The sequence below is a fragment of the Strix uralensis genome, chromosome 4 (genome assembly GCF_047716275.1).
Source record: "Strix uralensis isolate ZFMK-TIS-50842 chromosome 4, bStrUra1, whole genome shotgun sequence".
Lineage (NCBI taxonomy): Eukaryota > Metazoa > Chordata > Aves > Strigiformes > Strigidae > Strix > Strix uralensis.
Window position 1 is genome coordinate 120,017,082 of NC_133975.1, and position 23,881 is coordinate 120,040,962.

At 38.9% G+C, this 23,881-nt stretch overlaps 1 protein-coding gene across 2 annotated transcripts in view; it reads right to left on the reverse strand.

Annotated features, from left to right (window-relative positions):
• The window catches only part of BEGAIN (brain enriched guanylate kinase associated), a 165,643-nt gene that overhangs the window by 131,726 nt on the left and 10,036 nt on the right, over positions 1–23,881 (reverse strand). The window contains exon 1 of one of the 2 annotated variants that reach the window (XM_074865240.1): positions 23,268–23,388. The exons of the other annotated variant lie outside the window; for it this stretch is intronic. Coding sequence (XP_074721341.1) covers positions 23,268–23,333 — 66 coding nt within the window. The 5' untranslated portion in view covers positions 23,334–23,388. Of the gene's footprint in view, positions 1–23,267; positions 23,389–23,881 lie in introns of those variants that run through there. 2 annotated transcript variants of the gene reach the window in all.

Genomic DNA, 23,881 nt, shown 5'->3' on the forward strand with positions numbered 1-23,881 from the left:
CTGAACTGTCTTAAATGAGCTCAGCGCTTTCTATGCTGGCTGAAACCTGCCAGTGCACTGAAACCAAGTTTCTAGGTATCAGACACCCAAGGTGTTATTGATTATAAAAGGATTTAAGGGTGGCATATTATAGATACAAGATAAAATACCTACTTAGAGAAATCTAACAACTCTTAAATTTTCCTGTTCTACAAGTTTAAGGTTAAATCACAATTTTTAGACAATAAGCCATAAACTTCAGTTGTTTGAGTGCTGTCTGGCAGGAAAACCTGATTATTGCCAGTTTGCTCTTTGCAGTGTGGAAGATTTGCAGGACTGAAGTACCAGTCTCCTAGCAACCACAGATCCTCTAAGAATCTTCGCTTTGATAGTTCCTAAAATATGTTAATGCCACTGGATATTGCAAAGTAAAACACTGGGACCCACACCTAATGAAATAAGGAATTTTGATTTATATCTTCAGTCCAACATAACAATGCACTAGTCTGCAGCCATAGCATAGTTCTGACAGTGACTCAACCAGTTTGGGTTGCTAACCGTTTTTGTTTAGTTTAAATTAGACTCATTACTAAATCCCAATAGTGCAAATGCTTATACACATAGCTGTGTACATGAGCAGTCCCAGTGGACTTCATGTGACTATTTATGTGTTTAATTACTTGCTGGACTAAAGATTTACTGTCTGAATTTTAGCAGACAATATTTTAGGACTGCTTCTCTTTCTTCCCCTGGTTATCTACATGCATCTTATTAGGAGATTATTCTCTGACAATCTGTTATACATATGCTGAGCAATAGAGAATTTAAATCTTGAAAGTAAAGTTCAAAGCTCATGGGAGATTTTGATTCAGCAATTATGTTGTTCTCAGAGCATCCTCAAAGTGTCTCACCCTTCCAAAGTGTAGTAAATCTTTCAGGGTGCAGCCCTGCGAGCAAGAGGGAAATAAAAAAGGAGCAAGCGTGTTAATCAATTCAAATGCCTACTACGAGGGACAGCTGCAGTGGTGTGCCAAGAGACATCAAAAGGGCTACACAGATGTAAGCCAGCCCAGGATGCAAGACTATGCATTTAATGTAGAATCCCAAAGGATATATTCATGCTGCTGCATTGTTATTTTTAATGAATGAAGCAGGAAGGACTGTAGTGCCAGTTGGAAGGGGCTGAAATTCCAGATATCTGAAAAATAAGGAGGAGAGATCAGAAATGTTTGTCAAAAAGGATTTTCCCCCCTCAACCATGCCTTTCCGAAGAGACAAAAGAATTCAAAGAAGAACAAAGTGTACAAAATAGGTTCTCAGGAATCTTGCAATTGGCAAAAATGGATCTTCCCATATGGAGCTGTGCTATAAACAACACATGTATACTAAGTCTGTGTAGGGCAGTTGTGATGATTATGCAAAGAATAGCATTTCTCATCCATTTCTACTGATTACTGTTTAAGTGCCACAGAATCTCATTAATTCGGTCTTTATTACATTCATTATAGAGGCTTCACCAAGAAGAAAAAGTCTTCTCCTTATAGCTTTTATAGGCACAGGACAACTGACTGTTTGTGGTCAGAATATCTGACTGGCTTATTTCAGAGTGAAAAAAGAGCTGATAGAACAGAAGTGAAGCATATGAGAGGCAGTGTCGTGTCTGTCTCCTCCAGAGCAGCCCTGCCTGAGCTCTTGAGTGCAAGAAGGAAGGGAACTTTCCTTCTATTTAAAGCACTTCTATTTGCAGCATATTGAAAAGAGCTGCCACTAATTTCTATGCATGTAATCAGTAAGCAAAGCTACAGTAAAGTGGAGGGGGATCCTCCAGGTAATGAAGTCCTCTGTAACTGAGGATTATGGCCTTTTTTGGAGTAATTATAAACAGGTACTTCTAGATCTTCTAGATTTCTGAAACTGCTAAGAAAATATTGCGGACGTCTGATTGTGTGCTTGTATGGAGCTCTGACATTCAGTATCTTTTTAGAAGTTTCTGCAAAGGCACAGAAATTTGTTTCTGTGAGTTCTCTGGTGTGTGCTGTCAGCAGATACAGCCAGTTAGATTATTACTGCAGTGGTCCAAAAGGAAAGCTTTTTACAATCTTTATTTATAAGTGAGATTATAAGTGAAAAAACCAAGATCATAAACAGGCCTAAAATGTTTCTTTATTTTTATCCTCCTGCTTAACTAGCAAAAAATGATGATGGAATTTCATGACTGTAAAGAAATATCTTTCTTCTCTATTCAACAAGATTATTTCTTTCTTAATGCCTGCATCATTAGTTAGCACAACAGTAAAACTTGTCACCACATCAGGGAAGTTGTCTGATTTCTTGTTATATGGCAGACACATTATACAGACTGTCCTCCTTTGTGACCCCAAATGATTTCTGAGTCACAGACTGTATATGAAGTAGTGCTATTGACCAAGGTGGCTGTCACTGAGACAAGTGACTGAAACATAAGGAGAGACTACCAAAAGGCTATAGAGAAGAGTAGGGAGGTAGCAAATAATAACAGCTTACACCTGCAAACATGTCATGTTGTACTGATGAAATTTGTAAGAGAAGTATTATAGCCTTAATAGTGAATCTTCCAGTGCTTTGCTAGGTTAATGGTTTTCTGATGAATACCTGCCAAAGATAGGTGGGGAACAGAGAGGTTCTGGCCTTTTCCAAGCTGCAGAGACATTACAGAACTGGTCTCTTTCACCAGAGGTCAATAGAAAGTTACTGGACTCTCAGTGTTTGTAGAAGAAATGCTTTTAATATGGGCCAGGGAAGGTTCTCCCTTGCCAAGTGGCAATGAAAGAGCAGGCCACATGTGAGCAGGCCACATCAGAGTGACTTTAGCCAGAGTGTCCCTATTAATTACTCCAAAAGAGCTTCTGGGGAAATACAAATGGAAAGAGAGTGAGAGTCAAGGGGAATTTCCTCCACTGCCACCAGAACTACTGTTTTGAGAGTGGGTGTTTTTAGTTATTATTTCAAAGGGGCTGGTCATCTTTTGAACTGTGTTATGTCCATCACTACTAGGAGAATGGCAGGTTTAGGCATCAGGAAGACAAATATGTAGAGATGAACAAGGACAGTCACTTGCAGAGACTCAAGGATATTGCACAGGTTTGGAGAAACAAGGAATGTCTGAGTGGGACGCTAATAAATTAATGAGCAGTGTTTTATAAATAGTGTCACCATATGTTGGCTTTCTAGTCAAGGTTAAACGAAGATATAGTGACTTTCTTTTAAAAAGTCAGCTAAAAAGAGAGCTAGCGTTTCAAACAGCAAAGGGAATGTTAGAAAACTTGGTTTAATTCCTTCATCTACTTCACATTTCCTTTTCAGTAAGCCTCTTGAACTCTACTATTGCAAAAATAATTAACTGTACTCACATGTGGAGATTTAGGGTCTAAACCTCCATCTATCCAAAAATTTACAGAGTACCTGCACTACAAATGTCACTGTTTGTTCCTGTATATTTATGTAGCAATTCATACAATGACAATTGCAATTCTAATTTTATTTCAGTTAGGAGAGTTGTATTATTACTGCACTGATTTGATGAAAAAGGCAAGGAAAATACATCTAATAAAGATTCAACTTGTTAAGCTCCATAAACTGAAATATATTTAGTATCTGTTAAAGGTTTTGTTTTCCATTTAAATTAAATATTTTTTTGTATCAAAGAGGGAAGATGTTGCTGTGGTTCAAGACTCCATTTTATCTAGCTTCCCAAATCTTGCTTTTCAACTCATTCTTTGTGTGACAATGGGACTACTGAGGAGATAGATTTGGGTCTTAGTATCTCTGTACTGATAGCTGTAAAACAAAGGTTGTTAACAGTGCTTCCCAATATCACAAATATGCAGAGAGAAGAAAAGAATCAAGGACTGTGAAATCTTCAGAGACAAAAGGAGCTGGACTCAGTAAAAAAAATCACAGGCAGTGTCATATCTGTAAAACACTTATGCCTGAATATGGCAAGGAAATGGGACATTAAATTAGGTATAAATTAAACTGAAGGCACATTTATATTGATAGTAGTCTTTGGTGTGACAATGCAGTTGTGAATATCGAGTAGTAAAATAATTGGTCTCGTGCAGAAATAAACAAAGGGAGGCTATGCATTTGCCAGATGCTGGTATCAAAGTAGATGGGATTTTAGTGCTGAAAATCTGTTTGAGAAATTAATCATCTTGATAAACTGGGGACAGGCAGATCAGTAAACAGTAAAGCATATAAGCAACTACAAAGTATGTAAGGATATTTTCTTAAAATAGCTTTCTGTATGTCCAAAAAAGAAAGAGTCACAGTGAGAATCTGAACCTCGAGATAGAGTATTATCATCTCATACAGTTGTACATTTCTTCTGTGAACAGTGTAAACATGAGGAACTGAGGGAAGAGAACCAGGGAAAGAGCATTGTCACCAGTGTGGCAGAATAAAAGATCCATTGAACCAAAAAATTCATATGAAGCATAAAATAAAAGGGAGAGAGATACCTAAATAAAATAGGGAAAGAGTTAAAAAGGACATATCTAGAAAATCTAGGAGTGAATGGAAAATAAAAGTCTCAGCAGTCAAAATAGAAATGTTAGTGTATAATATTAATATAACTATATAATTACAATCAACATGCCAGGAGCCTTTTTTCACGTACACTGTAGGAAAATGCCAGAGCCAGTTGGAGAAAGCCCATCCTATGATGTCCTTTTTCAACTGGGAAAGGATCTAAATTTATAGACTGAAATTCTGGCTCTGCGTGATTTTTGCTATTCGATTCGACTGTTTCTAGAGTTTCCTCCAACAGGCACGTTCCTCTGAGGTAGAGAATTCACTTTAAGTTCCAGTTTGATATCAGTATTTATCAAGGAGAGGATGACATCACTCTTCTCTCTCTTAAACCAAAGGGGATAGCAAGGATTTGCTTGTAAGTCTGTACTTCAGACATCACTAGAAAGGGCTGTCAGGATCATCTCCTCTTTAGGCTGCAGTGAGGTCAGTCTAGCAGCCTGGCTATGACTACAGAGCCAAATGAACCCTCAGAAAGAAATACTTCATGCTGTCAGGTCGTTCTTTTTTCTCTTTAGAGCAATAACTGACACATATGAAATGAGCTAGTCAAGTTTTATAGGGAGAATTAATACGTTTTATTACACCAGTTGGTACATTCTGAGAAGCAAACAGAAAAGCCATGATGTTCCTGAAACTTTATTTGAAGAAACAAAGGTTTAAACACATAAAGAGGCTTTGTTGGTTTTTTCTTTCCCCAGCTGTATCACTTGGCCGAATAGAAGTTCTCTTGCCCTGCAAACATTGTCTGTCTATATCCTTACGTTTTCAGAGCAGAATAGCCCTGTGAAAACGTATGGTATGGATGTTGTGTATCCTTCCATATTTGGCTACCACTGTATATGGTTGTCTTCAGCTTGAAGTTGACCCAAACACTCCCCTTTCCTAATCTTCCACATCAGTGGTCTCCAGAGTTGCATTTTGGAATTTATGGCTCCTGGTATCATAGCATCTAATCTAAAGGTCTTATCCCTAATGTTTCACAAGAAGATGTACAAAGTGACTTAGTGAGTGATTATGGAGTAACCTGTAAGTAGGAATGAACTTTCTAACTCCTGTCAGGTAGAATTTGGATTATAACTTGCTGCCTGAGGATTTAGATACCTTCAGACAAATGTCTAACTTCACTTTGATTCCTATTGATCTTTTAGACCTTCAAATTCTTTTGTGACAATGAGCTCCACCTACTCTCTGAAATCACTTCTTTTGATCAGTTTTGAATTTATTGCCTTTCTGTGTCATTTGAGTCTTTCATTCTTGCATTATGAAGGTAGAAACTGGAGCACCTGACGATAATTTTTCTACCCATGCTTTTGTATATGTTTTTCCCAAACTTAATCCATTCTTTTTGCTGTCTCTTCCTAAAGAAGTCTTTTAACTACTTTTAGTTCCTCTTTCCTAAATACTTTCTGCTTCTGCCTGGTGTTGGCAAGATGAAGATTAGAAATTTTTTCAGTTCTCTAGACTGAAGTTATATGGTCAGAAAAATTACATTTCTTTCTATTTGCTTTTCTGACCACAGCAGTGTTCAGCAAATCTTCCTACTGGGTTTTCCATGAGGGTTTTCTGCTCTGTTCTTGTCTTTTCCACTACAATAAATATAGACTTCTTGCCACCAAGCACACCTGGATTTGTCAGTATTGAATTTTGCCTTCCCTTGTGTTATACGTTCATCCAGCTCTGTTAGTTCTCCTTGAAATCTATCACCTCTGTATTTTCCTGAATAAGTTTATGCCGTCTTTAACGTTTTTTCCTTCACTCTTCATCTGCTTTTCCCACATTATTGATAAAGTATGACTCACTAGTCACTGTGTTAACCTATTATTAACCTTTAACTTTTATTAACCTTTTGGACCATTTAGTCCTACAATTTCTTTTTCTTGGCTTGTTTTGAATGACAACAAAACTTTACTTCTCTCACTCCTTTCTGACTTCTTGATTCAGCTAGTAGGAGCTCATCTTCTCTACAGAGCTACCGGGGGCCTAGTAAATGTAGCATATGCAATCTTTTGCAATGACCTGGAGAACATTAAGAAACCTTTGAGAAGGAAGTGTTGGGGAGTTGCACACCAGTCAGCCTTATCTTGGTGCCTGAAATGACCATGGAGCATACCCTCTTTGAATCCATTCCCACACATTAATTTCTTCTGGTGCAGGATAATACTTGGGTCTCTCTTCAAGGCCACCCTTGTGGGTCTTTTGTCAGTCTTTGTATCACTGATCTCGTGTATTCTGTGCGTGGGGGTGAACATACCTCTTTAACATTTCTACCCCTCTAGTTTTAAATCCAAGATTACGTTAGCTTCTTTTCAGCTACATAGTCAGAACTCCTTGACCCTCAACAGGGTCTGTTTTACAGTATCCTAGTCTAAAAGTATGGCCTTTCCTTCTTACACCTAGATGTATAATTTTATCATTGACTATATTAATTTTCTTTCAAAAAACGAGATCACTATGTTTGCTCTGATCTCATAATTATTTACCACACAGTAAATATTTGCATTATCGATGAAATAAACATAATTTAAAAAGTTTTCTTTGCAATCACCAATGAAAAGGCTTAATATTGTTAGAGATGATTTCTGAGATCCTTGAAAGGTGAATTCCTTTGAAACAACCCTTCAGAGAGCTGTTAGTCAGTTCTGTATTCACTGAAAAAGTGTTTTATTGCTATTGTATAGCTCCATACATTTTTTAAAGGAAATCATCATGTCATATCAAATCAAATACCTTTAAAATACTGTTACAGCTGCTCTTTTAAACTCATCAGTCCTTCAGGGAATGTTGGACAGAGTGTGAAGCTGATGTAGTCTATAGGGATAGAAAATGCACAGTACTTCTTATCAGAATGATGACATTTTATAGAACTTTGAAAAAACCCAGTTTAATTCTTTCCTTCCAACCTACTATAATTATGCAAGACTCAGACTGAGAAATCAGTTGTTACAATTATTTAGCAGTGTAAATTGAGAGAGGATCTGTGAGGACTATGCAACCACTCCTTTTGGGGGTGTCCTTTGGTCCTGACCCCTCTCTGTTCAGATTGGAGGCCTGACTGAAACACACTGTTGCTTCCTTCTGGAATGGGCAGCTGGGTTTTCCTCCCATAAAAAGCATGACAGGACAGTGGTAGGAGAGAAAGTGCAATCCGAAGTCTCACATGACATAGAATCAGGATTACTGAGGACTCATATGTGAGCATAGAAGCATGGAAAGTTGCCTGAAATTAACATCAAGCAAAAGAAGACATAAATTCTTCTGTTGAAATATATGGCTGATTCAGCAGAAAAAACAAGGTGGGGTGGGAAATACAGAAATAAAGAATGGAAATATGTTATCAGATAAACAGCCTGAAGGCAAAGCACCATTAAGGAAGAACTACTGAAATTCTTATTCAGAAATCTTGAGAAAGTTATTAACTTAAAATAAAAATGTGTTTGAAAAGTATAAACAAGGTAAAGAAAGGCCTCTTCATAAAAGAAGACCTTTTTTTCAAAGGAACCAAAAGGAATAGAAGCTTGACTTGTTTAAAAAAAGAGAAAAAAAGAAAAGATGCAGCAAGATCTTTTTTTGGAACATTTTTTAAACGAGCTATACCAAAAGATTACAAGTCACTTCTAATTAATAACTTATGTAGATAGAGTTTTAAACAACCTGTTACTTTGAAGACATTCTTAACTCTATACTAAGTAGTTTGGTTAAATAAATGATCAAATATATGGCTGTGAAGTTCTGACCATTTATCGAAATGTTTCAAATCAATGCTAGGTAAACTATTAATAACCAAAGCCCTGGGAGCAAGTTATTTTTAACCAAAGGGAATTCTTAACGTTCTTTATCTCAGAAATTAAATAATCTAATTCTTCGTGAAATTAGGCAAATCATGTTGTCTACAAAGGTTGTTAGCAGTGCCAGGTTTTCTCCCATGGCTCCAGAATGGAAAAGCTACATCATCCTTTTCTATTAAGAAATTAAAGGCTCAGATAAATGTGGTTTCCACAGCATGTGCCCTGCTCTCTGATTCCTATATAAACTTCCTCCATGTCCATGACAAGAGTTGTAAATGGACAGTTTTCAAGGCATTTCAGGACTGAGCAGCTCAAGTGCAGTGCCTGTGCTGATGAGATGAGCAGGAGGATGTCTGGCAGCAGGAGTTTGGGGTGATCTGAATCTGTCTCCATGGGAGAGACAAGCTTGTGGGGGATGTGAGTTTACCAGGCTGCCAAGCTGACCAGCTGATATGTGATGACATCCCAGGGAAACCACCATCATTTACCTCCTGGGAATTACTCCCAAAGATACTCCCCTCTTACCTCCAAGCCGTACCTATCACATGCATCTCATCCAGTCTTGGTATACAACCCAAAGAATGAGTGGTGACTCCAAGCACATGCAAGTATTTCTCTGCCTGTATTTGTTTCATTGCCTAGCACATCAGAAGGCCCAATGGCCCACAGTGAGTGCTTGCAAGATTAGGCTCCCAAACCCTACTGCTTTGTCTTTGACTTCATGTCTCAGTAATGAGCAGTTCCACAGTGGCCATAAAGTATTATACATTGATAATAACGGCACAAATGTCATTAGACTTTCCTACTTACAGTATTTGTCATAATCCTCAAATCATATTGTTCCACAAATAAATAAAACCCGGTGATAGATAATTTCAGGCTTTTATTCCAGAAGTACATGAAAAGCTATAACTCTTTTACCGCTTGTTTCTTTTTTCTTCTGAGTTCTCTTTTTTGTTTTCTGCTTTTGATATTTTGAGAGGTAAAGTGTTAACATAAAACACTAACATGGCTGTCACTTAAATTTTAATGTGTTCTGTTAAGTGGAGACAGGCGAAAATACATCACTGAATAAAGAGAATTTATTTGAAGTACTGTAAGCCCGAAGTGAACACCCCATTGCACTAACTGTAAATAAAAAACACAGAAAGTATAAAGAGAAGCAGAGCTGTGCAAAGGTCTGCTAGATCAGGTATTTTCAGAAATACAGAAGACAACTGGAAAAGATTTTAATGGTGTACCTACCATCTGTGAAAGTATCAAATGACAATGGAAAGCAAGGTAATAAAAAGGTAGATTTATTTTTGACAGCAGCAAGTTCTGCTGCACTTTACCGAAGTTAATAGTTTCCAGTTAATCCAGACACAGTAATTTAACTGTAAAACTGCATCACAGGGGTTTGAGTGCTGTACTTGACATAGAAACGTAAGATATTTTTAACTTTGAGCTATAAAAGGAAAGCACAAATATAGAAATTCTGTGACTGAACTAAGTCTGAACTGCATCAGCGTTGGAGTTCAGAGAGGCTGCAAGTCCTGGTCTGCGGCTGACAAAAATGGCATTGACTGCTGGAAGAGTCAGGACAAGCCTTAGACAATTTACCACATTAGTTAGATTTGCCACATCATGCAGTCATTCCATGTAGATCAAAGTTTTCAGGGGTTGACAGTGCACTGACATTATAGATAGACTTGATTTATTATTTTTGGTTACATACAGCCCAACTGGAATTACATAAGTACAAAGGAATAATTTCTTCAGGGAGAGAAATTTAGATGGCACGCATGAGGGTTAATATGTTCGTAGATTTAGATGTCCTTAAAAGACCAATGAAGACAGCATTGCAGATATATTTGTGCACATCCAACACCTCTGTTGGAAAATGCTGTTATATTTGAAACCCAAGAAATCTCCCTAGAAAATATAACACTTGTGTCATTACTAAGGCTTACAGAGATGATGCCCTGATCCAGAAAAAAAAAAAAAAAAAAGGAGTTAATGTGATAATAGGATAGAGAACTTTGAAAAAAACCAGACTTATGGGTGTGGAGCTAAGAACCGTTTGCTGCTATGCAAAAATTTTCCTTTCAACAAACTGAAGCAATCTAGAAGCTAGTCATTCTGTAGTCTTTTCTTCCTGTCATCCTAAAGGGACATACACATGCTTTTGTAATATTCTGTTATGACCAGTAGGTTCATAAACTTTATTAAGTGTGAAATAACAAAAAATTATTAGTTTCACAATTCAGGGTCAACCTGTCTGCTCTGGTAAAAAAAGCAAGGTGTACAGAGGTTTGTGGAAACAGGTAATTCTTTTGGCAAAAGTGTGTCTAATTTAGTTGCTGAAAGAAGGACCTGGCAGTGACACTCATGCAAAACTGCCCGATGAAAAAGGGCTGCTCACTTTAAAAAATTTCAGGAAACTGAGGAGTGAAATAAACAGTTGTCCATGTCTTGAGGTATTTTGACAGTAAACACAAGCCTCAGTTGCCCCTCAGTGCCTCAAGAAAAGTTTATCCCATGTTCCCACCAAACTAAAATACCTTCACCTATAAGCCTCTTGTAGTGCTATACCTTTACCTTTCTGACCAGACTGCACACAGTGTTCTTAAAGTTATTTCCTTTCAGTTGTAAAGATTATATGATATTATAGCACCCATCATAATTTAGTTTTCTATTCTGTCTTTCAGGAAAAGATATCTTGTTTTCAGTAACAGGCTACATGTTAAAAGTTTTTAACAAAATCCAAAGCAAAGCATATACACTTAAGAATAGCAAGAACAGAAATGCTCCTAAGCAGCATAGGTTTGGTAAGCACTACAGGGGTATAGGAAACATTTCCAGTATACATTAGCATGAGGACTCCTCAAACTATGCAAATAAGGGAATTGATTGATCATTCTGTGAGTGAATTCCTTCAACTTTCTAAGGTATGTTTTTTGCAACACATCCATTATATGAGAGGATCTTGAAACACTACACCAAACTGATAGCTTCAAGAGTTATTCTTATGTTACACATGGGGAAACTGAGGCAGTGGCAAAATAGGCCTTTACCCAAAGTTACACAATAAACCAGTGGAGGCAATTGTATGAAAAGCCAGTATTATGCCTTCCCTTGCTTTGACCATCTCAGGAAAGCTTTTATCTGTCTCAGGAGCATCCATTATTGTCCAGATTTAATAGAAGGGTCTCATATGTAGTGGTAAACCCTATAAATCTATGTCTAATTTTACCTACGTTTTGCAGCAGTGCTTATCTGGAAAATATTTAGTACACAAAAGACTCAGCACTGCAGCAGCTGAGTGTTAACAATTCTTGTTTAACAGTAAGGATTTAAAAGACATTTGTTAGCTAGTTCTTCCTGACATATTACAGCAGTGCACATACACCTTCATAAAATTCCGTTATAGCTTAGAGGACACATGCTAATATTTATTGTAGCTATTAGGCTTCATAGTTTTGAGAAATGCAAGAATTGAGCTATTGATCTGTGGTACTACAATAACTGAGGTACTAGAAGAGCTACCTGTTGTTTTTCTTCTGATGATAGAAGTCCAATAAGAGTGGAAAATACTTAATCCCTAGTTGTCATGAAGTTTAGCTAATTATTGTGTTATTAAATAGTGACTCAGCCAGAAGGGTTCATTTGTTTCTTCCTTCTCGAAGAGCTGGAGAGGTTATGAAATGAGAAAGTGAAAGCTGAAACTTTCTTCTCAGCACCCTGCTCTTTGTCACTACCATTTCTCAACACAAGGGAGAGATGTATTTCCTTCAAGGAAGGAAGGAACACTTAAGATGTGAATGAATACAAGAAAATCAGGAAACCAACCACGTCTGTCAACACACAATTTATAGAGCAGTAACCACTGCTGTGGTAATACCAGGCAGAGATACAATAACCTGTAAAAATTATTCCTACGGACGTGAGCTCTGAAATGAAGCAGTTAGCTGTGTTAGTACCTAGCATTTGTTCTAAAGGCCTGCTGTTTGAAGAACAAAGTCTCTTTCCTTCCCAGGTTGCTTCCTGCAATGTTAGCTCCTAACTCCAAAATGATTATGAGCAAGGTACGAAAAAGCTGTTAGTAGCTTGTGAGTGGAACAGTCTTACTTCTTTCTGCCCCTGCCTATTTCCAACATAAATAAACAGATAAATAATACTTTGCCAACAGCTTCCCTCCTGCTGTAGGAGAATGTTTCATATTTCGTTGGAATAATTAACAGGCTTTTTGTTATTTTCTCTCACCATATGCTTCTTTCCTGCTCTGTATTTGGAACTCCTCACTCCAGCTCCCAGTTTTGCAACACTGAGAGTTGAATGGCAGACTGGTTGCAGGTGGGTAGAGCAAGGGGGAGGCAGGAAAAGGGGGCTTAAGCGCTTATACCCTGACACTGGAAGGAGAACTTAGAGCTGCATAAGGTCTGCTGTTGTAGCTAACAATCAAGTAAAAAGCCATTTACTTTTAACTGGGGACTGGCTCAACAGAAGAGCCAAGCTAATTTTGTTTTAATTATTTATTGTGTTCCAATTCTCATTACTGTTTCTGTTTTAATTGTATTTTTAATTAACTGCATTGATTGTAATGGACTGTACACTTCCCTCATGTAACTTTGCTGACTGCTTTAGCATCCATTTTGGTTTACTACAACATCAAAAAAAGAAGCAAGAGGAAACCTCAAAATACTGAAAAGTGGAGAAGATGGACATATCCAAGGCAAATGAAGAGTCTTTTCTGCATTTTACTGCTTAATATGGACACCCATGAAGACAATTTTAGCAGTTTTTTGTTACCAATTTGTTACTCCATGTAAATTCCTTATGAGTGAGTGAGTAACTTGGTTTTGCAGTATGGTGATTCTGCTTCCTCTTTGTGATAACCGCTCATGTACTGGGCAATATTTTATATTCTACTGCTGTTTGGGGATCGGCTCAGCTGGAGCAGCTGGAGACAAGTGTCTGGCACAACACTGCCTTCATCCACACTGTGTTTGTGTGCCCCATTGTGGGACCAGGGACTCCTTGGGGCCCAGCAGCCACAGGGCTCCCCTGGGGTCCGTCAGGGCAGGGCCTGGCAGCCAGGGCCTGTCCTACTGCCCCAGGCAGCAGCAGGGCACCGGGGGGCACTGGGGGCAGCCCCAGCCCTGGGCATGGGGCATCACCAGGGGTGCAGGGCCAGGCTGGGCTGCAGGCCTCTGGGTGGGCCTGGCTTGGTGGGCCCATGGCCAGGCAGGACAGGGCTGTGGGAAGCTGAGACTGGCCCTGCTGTGACATCGCTGGGGCTGAGGCTGACAGCCCTGGGGTGCTGACATGGGGTCCTGGGCTGTGGCCAGAGTGAGTGAGGGACACCTCAGGTAGTCAGGACTATCAAGGCCTACTGGTGCCCTCCAGCCCCTGACTGTTCACCAGCGGCTGTTGCTGTTTTCTTTCATCCTGCTGGTTTACAGGCAGTCCTGGTTTTCTTGTTGCAAGACTATGATTCAGCCTAGAGTCTCCAGAAATAGGATGTGTCTGGTACTTTCTGTGAGCTTGCAGCACAGCGCAGCATAGCAAGCGGTGCGAAGGTCTGGCTGGCTGCTGTAGAAATAAGTGGTTGTAAACCAGTTTTTGAATCCTCAATAGCTGCTCATTTTAACCGTGTTCGCACAGCAGGTTTTTGTTACTACAGTTATCTAGGGAATAGCTGTTCTTTGGGGGAAACATCTCTTTATTTTCAAGAGAACACGTGTTGCTGTATGAACAGGCCTAGTATTTATTCCTCATTCTCTTTTGTTTAAAGTGCTCTCACAATCCAAGCAGGGAGCAGGAGGCAGAGACTGCCTTGTCACTGATCATTCTTGCCCAACTAACATCAAATATTAATGCAAACAGCTCATAAGCTCAACAGATACAGATGTGCATTTGAATAATTTTAGTTTATCTTTGCAGGTATTGAATTTACTGTCAGAAATTGAGAGCTGTTGGCCAACAGTATCATAACAGAAGGCTTTGCAGACTACAGTCTACAAGCTAGCTGTTCAGCAATAGGTACTCCAATGCTGTTGTTTCCAGCTCACTTGAGTTTTTTCATCATTAAGCTCTGAGTAAGTTCTGGAATATGCTTTGGTAGTGAAAAAGGAAACAAATTTAATTGTAGATACAGTGGTGATTTGAGGGATGTGAGACACAGCAGGATGTTTAAACAAGTTCTGTCCGTTCTGGGTACTGAATAAGTTTTCTACAACACAGAAAAAGACTTGAAGGCTTTACCACCAAGGCTGATTTTCAGAAATGGGAAAGTTTCCTTTAAACTCGGAAAGTGTCTGCTTATTCTTGGAAAGTCAGCATTTTGGAAATTTCACAAGCATCCTCTCAAGGGTATTACACAGGTATAAATGCACTACTGTAGTTTCCAAATCAGACAAAGGAGCAGAATTGCATGTTTTCTTTACTCTCTGTAGATAGATAGCAATGGTATCTCAAAACAAATGCATCTGCTTGCTAATACTAAATAGTATTGGTCCCCCTGAGACCCCAGTCACAACTGAATATTATGAACTACCCTCTCAATAAGATTTTCCAATCAGTTTTGCACCTACCTTTTAATATTTTCCCCCATATTTTCCTGGCTTGCTTATGAGAATATCATGGAAGACTGTTTTAAAGCCAGGATTTATGGCATCTGCTGCTTCTTTCTTATCCACAAGATGTGTTCTCCTGTCATCTAAAACTCCTGGCACTGCAGAGTTTCATTTGAGAAGGTCAAATTTAAGCCCCTTTTGCATAGACGAAGTCATTGAAACAAATGCCTGGAGCCAGTATGTGAAAATGCCATTTTTTTGAGCTTTATGAAAAAATATGTATTTTAAGTATGAAACAGCTTCCCAAATGAGGTCCTGCTTCTCCTTATCAGACCTGAGGTCAAAGCCGGCAGTTCCTGATATTCTGAGACATGAGTCATGTTGTTGGGGCAGGTAGTCTTCATGTCTGAGGCCCACATTTAGTATAAAACCCTGGAATCCATCCTGTAACTCATAAAAGTTTCTGCTCTTGAAATTTGTCAGTCTCAAAGTTTTAATGCTACAGTTTTTGATGTGAGACTAAAACCCACGGAGCACCAAGCCTACAGAGAAAACCGAGTATTTCAAGTGCAGCTTTGGCAGAGTAATGTAATACTGATTCCCTCTTTTCTGTCCCAAAAATGCATACTGTGCTAGGTTCGTATTAAGAAGTGAACTTTTATTTTGCTCAGGTTAGATGTTAGAGCACGGCGGGGAGGGGAGCAAGGTTATATCTATGTTTCTATTAATTGCATGCAGTACGTCAGTGGGCAGAATTTTAATAGAGATGAAAACCTGAGAGTGAGTGGGGCAAAAATATCAGCTACTCACAAGTGAAAAATAAATCTGAGCAGCCTCTGTCTCCGGGCAGTGACTTGCACTTGAATCTTTGCTTGATAGAATTCAGAGATTTTCAGTACATTGACCAGACAAAACGATTGTGTTAATTATTGCATGCATATATCTGTGGGAGAGAGTCACTGCATGCTGAGGTCTTCTGTTTCTATGATATACCAAAGCCATGCTGTGGCAGGGCAAAAATCCCCATTTCGTAAACATGACAAACACAAGCTGCTGGCTGAAGGAAGAAATGAAAAATGAGTTGAAACACCTATAAAACCTTTTGTCATAAATTACACAGAAAGGCTTTTAGGCCAAACCTGGGCCAGAGGGAAAGATCCATTGGTCTTTTCTACCTCTTGCTCTTTTGCCTTCCCTTGTCTGGCTCCGCAGTTTTCAGGCATCTCTGCTGATGGTAATTGTTATAAGCCTGTTATAGCTTCCATTACTCTGAAAGTACCATTTCTTTCTAAAGGCACCCAAAGATAGAGAGTGTAATTGAGAAGTGATTTTCAAATGCAAAGGAAGGGGAAAAGTCATGTTAACAAAAATCACTGGAAAAGGAACACTAAACATTTTTGATTGCCAGTGTTGCTTTCCTGTGGCTGGTGCCAAGAGATACCGAAATCAATGTGAACTGCATGCACTCAGCATTTTGCTCTGGCTGAGTAGCTACCCCTCTGAAGGCAAATAGTAGATTTGACTGGAAAATGGTTTTGTGTTCTGTTTGGAGCCCTGAATCACGTGCAGAAATTCACCATTATAATAACATCTGTTCCTTTATCCAAACATCTCCTTCCTGACTCACTTGCTGCTCCCCTTCTCTAAAAATCTGGGGAGGGGGCAGGGAGTGAGGACAACCCAAGTACAAACCTTAACTTCAAAAATTGCAGGCTTTATGGTAAGATACTTAATTTCATTGAAAACACATTCTTTTATTGTCAAGCAGTTCAGACTGTCTTTATTTTATGCTGTCTTGAATAAATAGCTTAATCTTTTGAGTACTGGCTTATAGATGTCTATGCTCTGTAAAGAAGATTTTGATCTAATTTGTATTTGATGAGCTGAGAAGCTGTAAATGACCATATGCGTCATCTTGGGAACGTTGTAGCTTTATGCACTGTGTTCGACTAGACGAAGGATCCATTAGTGACCCAACGGAGGTGTTTTAGAGCAGGCAAGGAGAACTCTCTAAACACCATCTGCTCATACTGTTGCTTGTAAAACGATGTCACATCTGCTGCTCTAAAAACATTATGCTGATCTCTCCTGCAGTACATGGCTGCTGCACTCCAACAGTGGAAAAAGGAGTCAGTACCACAATATTGGGACAAGAGGTGTTAACTATAGATTAAATCACACATGGCCTTCTTGGCTTTCCATTTCTTGTGACTGTACCATAAATGTCACAAACAAAATGAAGGAGAGAATCCATCACTCTATATTTAACCTATGAAGCTGGGTAAATACTTTTACTGTTAGGCTTTGATGAGTTCCATCTTCCCCAGTTTGGCTGCTGCTGGTACGACTAATACTACTACATGCTTCAAACCTAACATGGCTAAGTCCTCTCAGAGATTGAGGAGATATTTCAGGCAGCTTGATCAGTGGAAAATGAGGTTTTTCTTTGATTTCAGATGGAGTGATGTCTGAAAGCATTACCATTTCTTTTGGCCATCAGATTTTATAGCTTAGAGTATTTGGCTGCCTAACACCTATGAGGTGTTACAAAGTTAATTTTCCTAGCCTGGAAGCTCCAAATGTGCACATCTGCGTACATTTGCAATGCTACTCATTACTACTGCACCCGGAGTGACAATTTCATAATAGTGGTGCATAGAATTAGCAAAACAGTCAGTGTGTGTATCAGAAGGAGAGAGTTTATAATGATGCGATAGGAATCCTTTGAAGTACTGAGGAACTGCAGCTTCAATTGACTAAAGATGTGGTACTCGGCTTTCCACACTCAAATTCAATTGTTTGAGCTGTGATTCTTATACAGTATTACTAGACACAGAGACTGTTTTCAGGGATCTGCAGACGAAGAGAAAATAATGAAGTTGTTACGTTTTATATTGCTAGCAGCCCAGTGGCTATGCTCACTTTGTATGATAATGAGTTTAAAGATAGTAAGTCTGAAAATTGTTGTATTTGTCTGATGTCTCTGAATGGTGAAAAGAAGTGACCAATATCATCTCTCAATCAAGTGTTTGGCAAAGGAACTAAGCCATGTGTTTTAATATCTATTTTGACAAAACATTGTCAGTCTACTGACAGCCTGATGGCCACCTCTAATTTTCAAGGCAGAGGGGAGCAAATATCTAAAGCAGTGTCATGCAGGATAGCATGGCAAGAGAGAGGCCAACATGCCAGAAAGGGTGGCCATGTGGTATTTTCCATTGCCATATGAGACTCATATGAGGCCTTAATAATATGATCTGTCATGTGCATGTCATGTGCTAAAGAATTGAAGCATCTGATATAGTTCTCTTTCCTACCTTCCTCTGGTAACCTTGAGTTACCAGAGCTGTGGATCAGCACTTCATTATTTCTGCTGTTGTGGGTAGTTCTACATTGTCCTGCCTGCATGAAAGAGTAGGAACACACCAGAAAATAAGACACTGGAAGTCTTTTCAGGCCTGTGTTCTGCTGCTGGCTTGATCACTGACCTGGGCAAATCACTTCATCTCTCTGCATTTCTGGTGCCACCTCTTACTATTTCTCTTTTAGCATATTGCATGCATGAGTCAGTGAAATAATAGATACTTTCCATTACAATGTATTTGAACCCAAATCTTACTTGTAAACATCACTGTACTGTAAATGGAAATGAAAGATTTGGTATTCGTCCAAGAACAAAGCAATTTCCTTTTTTACAGCATGGTAGCAAGCTGGAAAGGCTGAAAGAGGAATGAAAGCCTTCTTATATAAAAGAGCTTTGGCCTAGAGCAACAAAAATCACCATTTTGTCTGCTGTTTCAGTGAGATTCTGTTAGAACTCAGGTGCCCCAGAAACTGAGTTTTTTTAGAAATGGTAGATTAGTTGCATTTTCTACTGCTAAGGCATCCTACCAGAGCCTTTGCAGGACACTCTTACTCTACCTCAGGTTCCTTCATGCCTGGGAAGTTCAGGTGTGTAAGGCTATCATTTCTAAAGATGCTTCTGCACCTTCAGAGAGCCATCCACATGATAAGGCATTCTTTTTGCAGGAGAACCTGTAATGAACAGCAGGAATCTTCATGCATAAGAGATAGTAGAAAGAGCAGAAATGAGTATCAGTTTCCTTGTTTGTGTTAACGTCTATGACACTTCACTTCAGTAGGCTACCTATAGGGTTCCTTAAGCATTAAAGAGCCTACTTGGATTAGATGTATATATCATCACAATTTGAATCTTCTCAATATCCTATATAAATGTCTACACTGGTCATATTTCTTCTTTACAATTACTGTAATGTTAACTTATCGTGAGAGGAATGAAAAGGGTGTTATTCTAGCTTGTGCTTCACTCATCTGCATTTCATAAGAATGCAAGCCTTTGTAACAGGCATTTGTCCCCTTCCATCTCGAGGGACTTAGAAATTAAATACTTTAGCACATACATTGATTGAAATCAGAGTGAGAATGAATGCTTTGTTTTCAGATAGTTTTGCTAAGGCTACAGAAGGGAATTGAATTGCTTATATGAAGCCAAAGTTTGGCCCTTTAGACTAAATCACAGAGGAGGCAGCCTGATTGCATCAGTGGCTTTCCAGGTGCCTTGTCCTTACAGGTGGCTGTAGCATCAACCTGATCTGGGTGATGAAACTAGTGCAATTCATTTGAGAGATGAAGGACAGACGGAGGTGTGAGACAAGCAGGGATGCAGTAGCTTGGTAGCTGCAGTATAGAAGAAACCCTGAAGCTGATGCCAAAACAAACTGAGAACTCCACCCAGTGTGTTGCCATGCAGACATATTACTCTGGGTTCAGAGAGTCTGCGTTCATGCAATGGTGCTGTCCAGGTAAGTGTTGGCCCTACCTTCATTGGTGCAGCTTTGCACGGATATGGCTAAATTATTCTCAGACATGGCTTCATAAGCATAGTTAGTTCCTATGAAGCAAGGCCATGTTTCTGCCCTCTCACCATCTGCCTGATTCAGACATATTTTATAGCATCTGAAGTCTTAACTTCCAAACTGTTTTGCAGAAGTGCCATTATCCCAACCCAAGCTTGTTTTTCAAGACATCCTCTGCACCAAATTGGAACACTGTATTTCCAGCAACTCAGAGGGGATATTGCATCTTAGTAAGTCATTTGTATTGATCAGCCTTGACCTTGCTTATTTTGTGTGGTGAGATAATGTCATGGCCTTAGGTGACAAGTGCACAATTCCTTAGGATATGTATGTATATAGTTGCAACGATGAAGTCAATAATTAAATGTTTCTAAGACCTTGTGCACACAGAATGTGTACTACTGATAGTTGCTCATAAGATGGAAAGATACAGATCTTCTAAGAAACAAACAAGACTGCTTTCCTGTGATCAGGAAAAATCAGTGTCTAATATTGTATTATATGGTCCCTTATTCAGGCAAAAGTAGATACATAAAGATGAGATCTAGTTGGAAAGTTGATCCTCATTCATGTATGACTAAAGTTAACTGAAATGCAATATTCAGGTTGATTGAAATCTCAAGATGCTGCAGGCTTACTTTAAGAACTAAGTTTTTACCTATAGTTTCCTTCTGGAACAGTAGCAGTGGTATCCAAAGCTTTCCTGAAGGCATTGCTTCCTTGGAACAAATGTATTTAAGATAAAATGTGTATTAAAAGACATAGACCAGTCTTCTCTCATGCCTGTCTTTCTTTGAAACATACCCTGGATCTGAGGAAAATACATGTTTGGACCCATACATGTTTCTCTCTGTGTTGATCTCTCCCTTGACAGACTCTGACAAGCATGTCTTCCCAGTTTTGAGAAACCTTGCAATGTGTAAAACCCTTTTCAGATTTTTCCTGCATTTTTCAGCCTACTGAACTGGTCATTTCATTTCAACCTGGAAGTATGATGTAGTATTGAGTTGTGCACTCTCCTCTACATTGGTGTGGATTTGGAGGCTTGCTTTCATCTAGTTAAATCATTTTGCTTTTCTACTTATTTATCCAGTGAGTCCAAATTTAGATCAAAACGTAGAAATGAGAAATAGTTTCAACCTGCTGGCCAGGTTACTAAAATATTTAGACCATAGCAATGTCATGTCATCTTATTTTGTAATTACTTTCTACCTATTAGAATTCCCTTTTAACTTTAGTTGCTAAATGGAGCATCCATTTTGATCCTGCTAGCTGTCTGAAAATTCCTCTGCATAGATCACCACAGTGAAGGTGGTTTCTTTGTGAGATTTCATTTCATTGGCAGTTTGCAAACTGATAAATACTTGCTGCAGAAATGTCCCTGAACATTTTGACCAGTTCTCAGAAGTCTGAAAGTTGAAAATCGCTTTAGTGGGTCTGGATCCAATATAGACACATCAAATGTAGTGCACACAGTGTGGACACCTCAGCGTTCTTTAGAAAATAAAACAGACAGGAGGCAATATCACAGCATTCCTCTTCTAAGTCACTTTTTTTTTTTTTTTTTTTTAATTAGGTGCAGCTTTCTTAATCTCAAACTTTCAAGCATGTTCTTTCATGTTCTTCAGGATGTGTGTTGTTATATCTCTGCTATCCTGTTTTTATATTTAACTCAATGTAACCAGATCCATTTATTTCTTTCAAAGATTATCTTCTGCATATGAATAATTACTTGGCAACTAAAACATGAAACAGTTTTAGGGAATGTTCTATATGCGTATTCAAATGAACATTACATAACCAAGTACTTTTAAAATATCTTTACAATAATGGCACCCAAGACTGTACAGTTATCCTTTTGCTTCTTACTAGGCATGTTTCAGGTGAGGACTTGCACTAAATAAATTGCATCAAAGTCAAAGTTTTTGCATGTAAGAGACATGAATAGATGTAGATGTGGCTGAACATGTTTTGCTTTTGTTTTTTGCCCTACTACTCCTTTCTGTTCTCATGTTGAACTCTGCAGTCTGAGGCATTGTTTGTTGAGGTAAAATGCTTGGTAACGACTGTGTTTAATTTAAATTACTAGATTTAGAGCAGGCTGATGCTTAAATTGGAGTAGACTGATGCCTACATTAACTGAGTGGAATTACAGAGCACTCGGGAGTGCTTAGTCAGTTAGTACTCGATCTGTTGGATGTTCCAATCTGAACAGTATGAGCAAGTCCACTGGAAAAGATGCTCTGACAGATTGCTAATTGAAATGTGAAAAAAGCATATCCTTTCATGAGCTCAGACTGGAGCCTCCTCACCCCTTTGCAGGACAGGTCCCATTGCGGAGCTGTGACATGACACAGTGTTCAAATTCTTTCTGTGTTTCATTATCTTTCACCTTTTATCTTCTCCCTCTGGTCATCTTTGATAGGTGATAATTAAAACATCCAAGGACATCCTATAAAATCCTAATCTTGGGTTGCTGAAGATTGCATGAAATTCTTAAGACTGGGATGTTCTCCCACTTGCTACAGTCCTCTGTGAAAACAGATAACCTTTTGCTTCTTTGTTTTTAAATTTGAACAGTCTTTTTAAAGAATAATGCAGCTGTAGCAGCTCCCATTTTAGCAACATCTGTGTACATGTGTATAGTCTTAAGTAACAGTTCCTGGACCTTTATTGTTTTAGCAGGATTACAGCTACCTCTCTGGAGACGTGATAGCATAATGTATCAGTTGAAGGTTTGGCAGCTCAGGATTTCTGACAGTGCCATGCAAACAAAGAACAATAATTTCCCTTTGCCCTCCTCCATAAGCATAAATACCTCTTCCTCAACCAGAGAATCTCATAAGAAAAAATTAAAAGCATAAATATTTTTGAGAAGACAATAGAAGAAAGATTCAGCCTTTTTTCCTTTCTTTTTCAGTTCTTTTTCAGTTCTTAAGGTGTTTTTCAGAGAACTCTGGAAAGAAATTATCAATCTAGATGTGTTAACTCCAGACACAAACCTTAGCAACATTTTCAGGATGTCAGAGCTCTCTCTAGTACTTAAACACACTAACTGAACATGCCTGTTTAGCATAGAGATACCTCAGCAAGTTCTAAGCTAGTGAGCTTGACTACCTGAGTAGTCTACCACAGTACTCTCCGCCCTTTCCTGAGGGTGTTTTGACTGCTCATATAGAGCTGATCTGGTTGTATATATGTGTTCTTTATTGCAGTGCAGGAATACTGTTCTTGTTTGATCTCATAAAGGCTTCCTTTACGACACCAAACTAAAAGGACTAGGGAGTTGTATCCTGTCTTTCCTTCCTCCCACACCTCCTAGAGCTGGTTTCTTCAGCTACTTAAAATAAACCCTCCATGTTTGTTCCACTCAGGAGAAAAGTTTCTGTACACAGTAAGAGCCCACCCAGGAAGACAGAAACACTTCTCAAATAGTCATGTTAATGCACAAGTACTTGTCACATACCACCCAAAGACATGATTGAGAGAGAGCTCACCATGCTTGTACTTCTAGGCAGAGATGCAGATTTTGTGGCTGGTGTTTCTTTGCTTTGAGAAATCATAATTTGTACAGGCAAGCCAGATCTTGTTCTGCATGAGGCACCATTATCAAGTGACCTGAGAGAGGGACTTGTATCCAGGGACAAGGATTTCTCTAATTTGCATATTCTTGCTCCAGCCACAATGTTGTCACTTCTTAGACTCTCTAAGTCTACTTCTTCATGGGTTTTCCCATCTAGAATGTTCTCTTTCCAGCTTTCAGGAGACTTGCTCTTAATATGCAAATCATCTAGGCTTCTCGCACTGGATGGAAAGATATTTTTCAGTTTAGCAGATCGGTATGCCCTCAGGCTTGTGGGATCAAGCACTCTGAAAGTAACTTCATTAATAAATTGAGAGAATTTGAGTTTAGCCTCTATTTTTTCTTCCACAACAGACAATGAACTTGATGATCCTTGACTCACCAAGCTCAAATCAGATGCAGAGGAACTGCTTTTCTCGTGAGCTGTCTTCTGCCTCTGGAGCTTTTGGCTTGTGTTTCCCACTTCTGCTGGATATAGAGAAGAGTGTTCCAGTCTGTGGATTTTTTCACCCCCTTTCTGACAGTGCT